The sequence below is a fragment of the Falco naumanni genome, chromosome 12 (assembly GCF_017639655.2).
Source record: "Falco naumanni isolate bFalNau1 chromosome 12, bFalNau1.pat, whole genome shotgun sequence".
Classification (NCBI taxonomy): domain Eukaryota; kingdom Metazoa; phylum Chordata; class Aves; order Falconiformes; family Falconidae; genus Falco; species Falco naumanni.
In genome coordinates, this window is record NC_054065.1 from 26,730,109 (window position 1) to 26,741,436 (window position 11,328).

At 45.2% G+C, this 11,328-nt stretch overlaps 1 protein-coding gene across 3 annotated transcripts in view; it reads right to left on the reverse strand.

Annotated features, from left to right (window-relative positions):
* AIDA (axin interactor, dorsalization associated) overlaps nucleotides 1-11,230 on the reverse strand; it is a 28,451-nt gene extending 17,221 nt beyond the window's left edge. The window contains exons 1-3 of one of the 3 annotated variants that reach the window (XM_040611675.1): nucleotides 10,991-11,230; nucleotides 7,290-7,359; nucleotides 350-403 (exon numbers count right to left, since the gene is read on the reverse strand). In XM_040611675.1, coding sequence (XP_040467609.1) covers nucleotides 350-403; nucleotides 7,290-7,359; nucleotides 10,991-11,100 — 234 coding nt within the window. In that variant the 5' untranslated portion in view covers nucleotides 11,101-11,230. The remainder of the gene's footprint in view (nucleotides 1-349; nucleotides 404-7,289; nucleotides 7,360-10,990) is intronic. The other 2 variants (XM_040611674.1, XM_040611673.1) reach the window with 2 other exon arrangements.
* Nucleotides 11,231-11,328: the final 98 nt, after the last annotated feature.

Sequence of the window (11,328 nt, forward strand, 5' to 3'; positions counted from 1 at the left end):
GCTGAATTAGTGCAGGGATCACTCCAGGGATCTTTTTACCCCTGCACACAGGTTAGGAAGACAAACCAATCAGTTCTGAAGGAGGAAAATGAGGCAAAGAACCAACGGCACAAAACCTGTGGTTAAATTCCTGTACAAACCCCCATCTATGCTCATGTAAGCACTTAAAGGTTTTTAAGGCAGCCACCTGGGGCATCGTGTTGAAAACCTGGAAAGTCCAAGTGTTCAAGGGTTTGTTCACTCTGTTTTCCAAAGTCGTGGCTATGTCTGAAGACACTAAACTAACTTTAAAAACCTCTACAGTTACCTATCACTAAAGTATGAAATCACATAGGAAAAAGAGCTATACCTGTAAAGCTGCGCTTCTCAGTTCCAAGCATGTTGCAATTTTAGCTATGGTTTTCTGAAAAGAAAAAAAAATAATACTTAATTTAGTACTGAAACTGTATTCTTCCATATTCACATATTTTAAAATAAAAATACAAACAATTCCTTTTTTTCCCCAAATATTTCAGATCTATTAGTCAGTACCAAATCACTCAGCATCAAAAGCCTTCTTTATACATCAGCAAGATTTTCTGAAAGTGCAATAGATGGAACAGACATCTGCCACTTAACTCCCCTCCCACAGGTCATCAACACAGATGGGGGTCATTCACTCAGCAGAAACTAATAACGCCTACCAAATCATAAATTGTTTATGAACTCAACTGCTCTGAAGTGATAGGGGAGAGTGGAAAAAAAAAATATCCGAACCAACCGGTTTATTGCCTTCTGAGAACTTGAGCGGTTTGTTCCAATTTGCCCTTTTAGGAGTCATGCCTATGGTTCCTCTATCGGGCTTACGATCTTGGCCGACCAAGTCAGCCCTCAGAAGTTACAGAAGCCCAGTATCTCAGCACTGAAAAAACACGGTCCGCTTTTGTGGGTTTGGGTGGGAGAGGAAGTATAAAGGCAGATTATTCTTCTTTCTATTTTTGTAATTTTAAGACATCTAAATTCAGTGAAGCATGAAATATATTTGATTCAAATTTGTCAGCTATCTAAAATATCCCTGAGCAGAACTGCGAAGCAACTTCTCACTTTCATTTTAAAATGCAGAAAGGAGGGAAGGGCTTCGAAATAGCCCATTGCTAGCAGTCTTCCTTTGAAGACAGCGCTACTTAGGCTTTTATGTCTCACAAAATAAGAAGCTCCAGCAACAGTTTCATTTGTTTCTGTTACTACTAGCTGAAAGGAGAAGTGAAGACTTCCCTAACTGACATCAAGTAGACACAACTGCATGCTATATTTTACCTTGCCTGACCATCACAGGTTTGTTCATTAACTAAAAGGTTTTAGTGAAGAAAAGTGACGGTTATCTGCAGAGATAAGGGCCAAATATAATTTAAGATGCTCTGTGGAACATTTATAGGGCAAGAAAAACAGCAACAATGAAGCTACAAAGAAAAGCAGTTTATTTTCAAATTAAATTTTCCCCCAGAAGGAAGATTAAAGTTGAAATATGCACGTGCAACTCATTCTCTCCTTTTAAATCAGGCAGTATAAAAACAGTTCCCCCCCAAGCTGGATGCAAGGGGAGGAAAAGATCTCCTAGAGCACAACTCTAGCATCAAAGAACTTCAAGAGTATGGGCATCTGGCAAGCTATATGGTATCTGCCAAAAGCCAAAACTTCCCTTTAAAGGAGAGTTACATTTTAGGGCTCCAAGAAGTTTGTAGCAGCAGATACAAACTAGGCACGCCTTCACAGCTACCTTCCCCATCACCTGCCCTGACTCTCCTGCAAAAGGATGTTACAACTCCTCCTCGATCAGCTCCCGGGCCACCACGAGTTTCAACAGGCTGGACTAAAAGCTAAGCGGCTCCAGTTGCAGTTCATCTTATGCCACACTGAAAAGTTGAAAGAATTCAGGAGCTGAATCATAAAGCAGATCAGACATCAATACCTCAAGGGCAGAGCCAACAGCTGGAGTGTGTAAAAACCTCAGATACCTGATTTTCATCTGTCACTATAGGCTCATCAAAGCTTTCAAAGCCATTTCTCCCCAACTCGTATCTCGTCTCGTCTTAAACACTCCGTTACAACATGGCATTAGCTCAGACTTTACATTCTCACAGTTTATATTTTCATATATGTATTAAAGATGTGAATATATGGAAAATATGAATAAATACATTTTTTCATATATATTATATATAAAAACATACTGTACATTGTATGGAGATCTTACAAAAAATTTAGTTCTTTTGGGCAGCCTTCAGGAAAATGGTGAGGGATGTGTATTAGCACAAGACACGCTGTCTTCTCCACCTAGGATGCAGCATGTGCAGAAATGGGCTGTTTGGGAATTTAAATATAAAGCAACATGACCATATGCTTGCATGCAACATAGCAGAATAAAAATATTACAGCTCCATTTCTGTGGAGGTTCATTTTGTAGTCTAGGTTGAGTCAACAAGCTTCTATGTCCCCAAAATACATTCTGCTGCATAACAAAGATCCATAGCTGGATCTCCCGCACAGCTTAGAAAAATACAGATTTTTGAAAAAAGAGTACATACAGTCCTGGGCTCATTTTGACACTTTCAGACCCACACTCCACACACAGGTGTTGTGGATTTATACGTACTTTCAGGCTGGATGGGAGGACACTAGGCAGCAATACAGAAGCAGATTCTCAGTCCCTAGGGTGAGGATGCACTACACCCATCTAATCAGCTGTAGTGTAACAAAAGGAATTCCTTTTTATATTTGATAACCTCTGGAAAGATACATTTGCAAAGGCAAAATCCCAAAGAGGAAGGTGTGAAGTAATGGGTAAAAGAAAAGAATCCAGAGGTTCCCTAGGGAAGGAAGGGGAAATCTCCGGGGCTTGACCACAGCTCTAACATTTGCAAAAACCCAGCTGTTCCAACGGCTTGGGTGTTGACTGCTGAGCAAAGAGCATGCCTGTTCCATGCTAGACCAGAACCCTCAGGCTGCACCACAGGAAGAGGGCTACAAGTTCACAGGGTGCCAACACACAGTCTCCGTGCCCCACCACAGAACCAGAACATGTACACAGATTTCCACGTGGCTCCTCCCCTCCCGCTCTCACACGCGGCGCGCTCTGCCACACTGTACACGAGGTCTCAAGAAGCGCTGCTCAACCCCCATCTCCTTTGACAATTCACCGATAAGCTCAGCAACGCCCCTGTCCCCTACAGATCTGTAACCGTGTGTTCTTAAAACTGCCCGACGTAGGTACCTCCTAACAGAAAAAAATAGCAACACAAAATGCGTGTTCTCTGGCTCCTGGGGGCTGAAGGGCAGTAACAGCTCTAGAAACAGATTGATTGAAGAGAGTTTGGGAGTCCTAAAATAGTAAAGAATAGGTTTTATATGGAATCTATTGAAATATGGCAAGCTCCCAGCAGGCATTATTCATAACTATTTTTTTAAGGGACCACACCCAACCCAAAAGTTAAAAATGCAGCTAAACACTGCTATCATTTTCAGCTACAGCTACCCCATGCAAAGGCTCCTTTTTGCAGCATGGAAAACATTCTACATCTCACCAGAAAGACTGAAGCCATAATTAACTTTGCTAGTTTAAAACAGCTAAAATTCAGTTTTATGTAAACTTGTGATTAGAAAGGGAAAGTGTCAGTTGATCTCGTAGTCAAGGTTTCTTCAGTGTAGTTGTGTGAGTAATGACTGTGCTAACTGTAATGCAGTCGAAGATGTTTGCATAAATACAGAGCCAGAGCACAGTTTGGCTTTAAAGAGAGGTCTAGGCTGTTAAGAGACCAGTAGTTTTAATGAATCACGCTAAGACTGTTCAACAGTGCTCTTATTTCAGCAAGTTACCACTGCATAAAAAAGCGTGATTTTCTAATACTGAAGAAAACCCAGCCTAGCACAAAAACAGTTACATGAGAATCAACAACTGCGGTTAGAAAAGTGCTTTAAAAGGTCAAACTTATTGCACAGAGAACAGGGTGAGAGTAAGTATAGCTGGAGGCAAGCTGACAATCATAGCCAAACCTAACTGGAACAATTCATGTAGCAAAACACAGTGGCTGATCATGAATGAAGATGGGATTTTTTTATTATTTTTTTAAGAGAGTGAAGGTAAAATAAAGAACAGTAGGATGCAGATGTTAAGACTGGGGTAAAACCACCAGTAACTGTATCTGTCAATATTCCATACACACAGCTTCTAGGTGATGAAATTGTTGCACAGCCTCCTTAAAACTGTTGCAGGGTGACTAGATTTAAACACAATGATTTATTGTTTACAGTATTTATCTGTATTAGAAAATTAGCCAACAAAATTCACAATCACTAATGAAGATACCAGCACTGCCAATTATCCAAGTTAAGACAGAGCCTTCTGCAAGGACTAAAACTCCAGAATTATGTCCAGCAGTACATATAAGACAACAGCCCCCAGGAAGCTAAAAATACAGGAACAAACAGCAAATTCTGGAAACTACTCTGCTCTATCAAGGGAAGTAGCATACAGCGTTTCAAAACAGACTCTTCAGATCAAGAGCAAGAAGGCAACATATGAATATTTGAAAGTCTGAATTCTTACCATAAACAATACATCTATTATAAGATAAATTGTAACTGGCTTACAGTATGCCTAGGAAAAAATTGGTAGTATCTGTCAAGTGTTGTTAGATTAACAGATTGCATGATTACATTAGCCAGTAACACACCATCAATTATGGTGTGGCCATATCTGCACTGTAACACCACCTGTGATGCATGAAATAAACCCAAACATGGTAAAAATTTATACAAACAGATGGGGCTGAGGATTTGAACCTAGCCTTGTCCTTTCCCTGTAGCTGTGAAGCTAGTAGTTTTCCCTTGGTAGAGAGGAATTGCTGCAGAAATCCATCTTCCCCACAGAGTATGTCAAGTAAAGAACAATGACAGCCTCACAGTAATTCTCAGCAGTGTGTATCGTCCTCTGGAAAACAGCTAACTGTAAATCTACACAAAGACTGCAATGAGGGTAGGTCAAGCAACTGGGAATCATAATTAGCTTCACAGCCTTGCCTTGTCCAGTCTGTGAAATTCTGTGCACATCCTTGGCCAGTAATATCAGGTAAGCAAACCCTGAAGTTTACATACTCTTCTACATTCAGAAAAATAGAGGTGGCTCTAACATGACATCCAGAACCTCAGAAAGACAAAGATGTTAGGGGGAGAGACTTTCCAGAACCAGGAGGAAATAGCATGCTGGTGGATGCATTGGCAGGAACTTAGCTGAACAAAAGTAGCTGGTTTGCTATGCAGATTTTTTTGAAGGGTGGCAAGAGAGAAGATACGTTTCCATTTAACCAAGCTGCTTGAAAACCCAGAACTGTGCTAAACTCTATTCCTACATGCCAACTAAATGATACCAGGGATGACAGTAATTGGTCACGATCACTAGATTATACTGGCTGAGGTCCTGCAGAAATAGGGAAGACCAGAACAGCGAGGAGCTTAACACCAGGGTAAAAAGTTTTGCTGTACAGACTTTTCAGTTCTTCTTTCAAAGCAATGTCAAAACTTTTTGTTGTGACTAGCACTTCCCACGGTAGAGAAGGGAAAGAGAATGTTCTCAACAAAATGTTGGGGAATTCAGCTGTGTATGTGGTTAACGACATAGGTACCACCATTTGATAGCCAGGCTCAAAGTTTCAGTGCATCAGCCCCTTACTGATCTGCACAAAAAAAGCAAGTTATATAAAGGTCAACTTCTTTTGCAAGTTATATCAGCTTTAGAAACAGGTATCACCCTGCAAAGATTCAAAGCAGCCTTTTTATTTTCAGAAGACTGTTGCCTTAAGACATGATTGCAGTTGCACATCTAACATCTGAGGTCAGTTATCTCTTCTTCCTGAGCCCCCCAGGCCTTCCCTCATGGCTGACCTCACTCGCTCCCACAATCTGGTCCAAGGTCCTTTCTACAAGATTCAGGGAACATCTGGAAGCAAAGCCCTGTGTGGTTCTGGTTCCCATACTCACAGGAGATGATGTCTCCAGAAGTGAGATTAACAGCTTTGCCTTCATTAAGTAACCATATTTTCAAAAGTATCCACAGAGGGGAAACACTCAGTAAAGATGGGATTCTCTCTAGCTGAGAACGATGGAGAGTGCTACCAGCAAGGGATAGAGAGAAGCAATCAAGGAGTAAACAGCTGCCCAACATTAGCGAGGCTCCCAAGACTTCAGTTCAGGAAAGGTGGACCAAATCCTTCTCCAAGATTGTGATCTGGTTTAAGATGATCACAAGCCTTACTTTCTTCTTTGCAGAAGGTAAACGGAACATGGAAGACAAGCTCGTTGCTTTCCTTATTGTACATGTCGAGGAAACAGCTAAAGCCCTGTCAGCCTCTATGTAACACGTATATTCCTTTGTAAGGAATTTCTTTAAATACAGCAAGTTCACCTCCAAATTCTGGAACCAGGACCTGTTTTCAGGACCAACATTTCCAAACACAGATCCTGTTACTCTAGCATCCTTTTACCACAGGTGAGATTCTGGGCTAGCAAATGTCAATTGTCAGGCAACATCATTGCTCAAACAAGTGATCTTATGACTTGCAAATCCGGAAATACTGCGGTTTTCTTATTTGGTATTCCTAAGAAAATCATGCCTTCATACAAGACATGAAAACTTAGCAGAGCCTCAAATCTCAAAAGATATTTTTTTGCTGAAAATGCTTGAGCGTATGCGAACTCAGCTAGTATTTTCCTCTTAAATCCTGTCACAGAATTGCATTAGTATCATGCTGAGACAAGAAACAGCCTTTTCAACTGAGGGGAGGGAGGGAGGAGTAAAGTGATTTCAATATTTCAAAGGATTATAAATAAATAATGTTCTAAGACACTAGTAGGGAGTATTCTGCCAGGACCCTTCCCAGTCAGGTGCTACATGTTAAACTAACATCCTCCTCACAGACCCTTGGTGTCTGCAGTTCAAGACATTTTGTATTCAGACTTCGCAACATAAATCGTGCTAACATTGCATAAGCAAGTTATCAAAAGGTGACCCAAAACCAGAAACACCGAGGTTACAAAGGACTCGGGACAGCATGCATGACATTCAATATTACACAGCAGATGTGTCACATCTAATGACACCAATGGTTTTAGCCACGCTGGGCTCCATTTCTGTTTGATTATATTGAGGGAGGAAAAAAGGTCTCATAAGGCTCTGGTCTGCAAGATAAAAAAGCCCACATAACACCCATCGACATCTACAAGTCAAGTGCCTTGACTGAGCAAACAGCAACACTCACCTTCTGATCTTCTGTGAATTCTGAGTTGTTGTGCTGAGACTGTGCCTCTTTTTGTAGATGCCTTGCTAATCTGGATTGGGGGGGAAAGAAAATTATGGAGTGGGAACACAACAAACACACACAGACTCTAGTCTCCAGAATATATGTCAGCCAAAAGATTCGCAAACTGCTGCTCCAAATAGTTTTTGGTTCGTTGGTTTGGGTTTTTAAACAAAGATTTCTATAACCATGGTAGGCCATACTTAACAAAATAGAGAAGATGGACAAAGTATGCAACTACATCAGGCAGGAAAGACTACATATATAACATGTCACGAAAGGAGAGCAGGTAAGAAGGTCCTTCTAGCCAACAGCCCCTTTCATAAGCACTAACCTTTCTTCCTCTCTCCATCCCCTTACTTTATAACAACAAACCACCCGCTGTGGTACAAGCCCACACTCCTTTCACAGGGAGAGTTTGAGGCAAGTCGGATTGCCAGGAGACACGGGTGCAGGCACCCTAGGTGACGGCCACAGGCTCTCCCAGCGCTGGAAGCCAGGCGCAGGGTGGCTTGGCCCAGGCTGCCGGGGTGTATCAGCTCACATTTGCGCCTGTCAGCATCACATGCAGTGCAGAGACACCACCCCTTGTCACCACGGAGACAGGAGTACCAAGGGGTTTGGAAAGTAACAGTAAGCAAACAGCTCCAGAAAGCGAAAGGAAGCTAGAGAGGGAAGCTATGGGAAGAGTTACGGTTTCCGTCTGGGGAGGAAGAACATTAAACAAGCAAAACCTCTGGGCAATTGTTGCTATTCCCTGTAAATATTAAACAAAAAAGCAGAGAAGGATGGTAGACAGGGAACTGAGGGGAAAACCCAGGAACAGCAATAGTATTGGGGGCATTGCAATACAATTCCATCGGGAACTTCTCAAGTTTGCATTGTTTGAAGGGATTCAGCTTCTCACCACCATTCCAGTGGGCGTTAGCCTGTGTGTTGTGGGTTTTTTTTGGGGGAGCGTGAGTTAAAATACATACACGAAGATCCATATACCAAAGCAGATTACCATCAAAGACTTTGTCAGAGACTGTCAGAAACAAAAAAACAGAACTCAATTATTTCTTTGCTTTTCCAAAAAATAAGCTGTCAAAAAAACACAAGGATTAAGGCCACTGTAGTTTTTAACTAGCACCAGTGAAAAAACAACCAAACAGGACAAGGTAACGGCACAACTCAGTGGCGTTGTCCCCTTTCATAAAGGGTGAAACATGGTGGCTGAGAAAAGACAAGAAGCACAAACACACTTGAACCCTGTCTTCTTACTTCTTACCTACCACCCCCCTGTATGATACATAGGACTTATAGAAAGGGCATTTAAAAGTCATTGTTTAAGAAAACATATCACCATAGCAGCAATATGCCACCCACAACGGGCAGCATCATAGCATTAACATTTCTGCAAGCATCAGTAATACAACCCTCTTTCCATTTGTCACTAATGCAAAAAAACCCACGCTAATCTAAATAAATGCATCTAACATCCCACTGGAAACTTGTTCCAAGCTGGATCAAACCAAGTTCCACAAATGGGAACATTCAACAGGGAAGGTACTGCAGCCAGCTCAGAGGGCTCCTGTGCAAGTAAGCACCTGAATGAACAAGGGCCAATCTTTGCACCAAGCTTCCTGCACTTCCAGGAGTAACATAAAGCCCTGAGCAGACCTAGGTCACCCAGGACACAGGAGGCAAATAACTTTGTTTTACATCAACAGCCATTAAACCCATTAAATCTCTCCAGCCTCCCTATGCTGATCCATACAGACCTCGCCAACGTCAGCAGCATGTGGCCAACTGCAGCACCACATTTGTTCATCCCATCGCAGGTTGCCATTTGGGAAGGCAACAGCACAAAGCCATGCCATCACGTCTCTCCAGAGCTACAAGTAGGTATCTTGCCCTGTGCTGCTTATTTGCAATTTCTACCCTATAGACTGAAATCGTTATTAGTTTACCTGCTGTATCTTCAAGAAGCAGACACACGCACTGAAAAGGTTCTGCTCCTCCCTAGGAAACATCTCCCTGTAATCCTATGATCTTCTCTCCCCTTTTTTCTCCCTCCTGGAACCAGAGAGTTCATCTACTGAAGACTATTCAGTAGAAACTCACTGATAAGCTTGTAAGAGCAGCTTACCATGCTACTACCCAAGAGAGCTTTCTTACAAAGACACCATGGTGCTCCAAAGCCAGAATAAAGCAAGGGCATGGAGATCACCTCGTTTCTTGTCACGCACAAGTGATGCTGGGATGAAGGGATCAAACGTTATGCTTCAACTCTCAAACTGGACTGTTTGTGAATGTTTAGTGATCTTTTCTCAATGAAAGCGAAGTCAGAATGGGAAGCCTGAAGACTTCTTATTCTGGAGAAACATCGTTACATGAAATTGATTGCCAAGACTGTCAAGATGGTTTAAAGCATTAGATCCTACTGGACTCCTTGTAGATGCCCACATAAGGGCAGACATTTAAAATATCTTCTTTTATTTTCTGATTGTTTTTTTTTTTTTCTTCTGAGATACAGATCTGGTAGAAAACTTCTTCTCATCCCTGTGCCAAAGTTTATAGTAACAGTTTGCCTACTCTGAAGGCCATCAGCAAAAGTGCAAATAACCGAACTTGCATCATCCTGCCTGGTGAGTGAATGAAGTGATGAGATTATAGCATCTCATGACCATGCTGTACGCAGCCAGCAGGCTAGTTACTCTGAACGGCAACTGAACTGGTAGCCAGCGTGGTCACAGCCCATCCCCTAACCTGAAGAGTCCTGAACAACACTAGACGATCTCTCAGAGAACACGAGAGATCACGTCTTCTGCTTTACTTCCTCTTGGGGAACAAGCCCAAACCATTCGGGCTTCTTCCAGAAAATTCACCTTAAGAAATTTAGCCTGCAATACTGAGATCCCAAGGAAATAACTTCCATCTTCATGGTGAACACAGTAGCCGAGGTGAGCCTTTGACTAAAGCTACCCGGTGTGTTTCCAAGCCCACCACCCACAGTACCAACACTCCTCCAACACCAAAGGATTCACGGACAGCGTGGTCCACCCTGGCACAAGCCCACCTAACCGGGGCTGCCAGGTTCCCCGCTCCCCCACTCCACTCTGTTTCACCAGAAGCGGAACACACAGGCGTGCCGTGGGCCACTCTGCACCCCGATGGGTTGTGTCAGGCAAGGGTGATGCTCTAGCAGCCCATTTGCCTCAGCCGGGACACCCCTCCACCCTCAGCACCGTGCCCGGGAGCCTGGGCGACCATGGGGGCACCCCGGGCCACCGGTGCCCCCCTAGCCAGCCGCCCCCACGGCTCGCGCCTGGGGGCCCGGAGGCTCCACACCACCGGCCCCGCCTCGCCCCCACGCCGGGGGGGACCGTGCCCGGCCCAGCGCCCGTCACCGACCCGCGGTCTCGGCGGGGCGGCTCCCGGCGACCCCCCCGCCCCACCTCGCCTCAGGGGACGCCCCGACCCGCGGCCCCACACCTCGTGCAACGCCAGGGGACCCGCCGGCGGGGCCTGGGGGGTGAGGGGGACCGCGGCCTAGGCCCACCGGGGGCCCCCCGCCCCGCCCCAGGGCCGCCGCCTCCCCCCGGGCCCTCTCTCGGGGCACCGCGGCTGTGCCGGGGACCGGCGGGGCAGCGGCGGGAGCCGGCCGCCCCCGCACTCACATCTGGTACTCGTCGATCGCTTCCACCAGCTGCCCCCAGGAGTCGAAGTCGGTGCCCTTCCTGAAGCTGGCGCCCCAGCGCTGCAGGAGGCTCCGGGCCGCCTCCGACATAGCCCCAGCGCTAGGGCAGCATGCTCACCCCGGGCCGGGGCACCGCGCCGGGCAGCCGCTCCCGCCAGCCCCGCGCCGCCGCCGGCCCAGCCCAGCCCAGCCCAGCCCGGCCCGGCCCAGCCCAGCCGCCGCGACAACCAAACGCGGCGAGCGCCTCCCGCCAGCGCCGCCCAGCGAGGTTGGCTGCGCCGGCCGCGCCCGCCCGCGCCATGGCTACCGAGGCGGGGC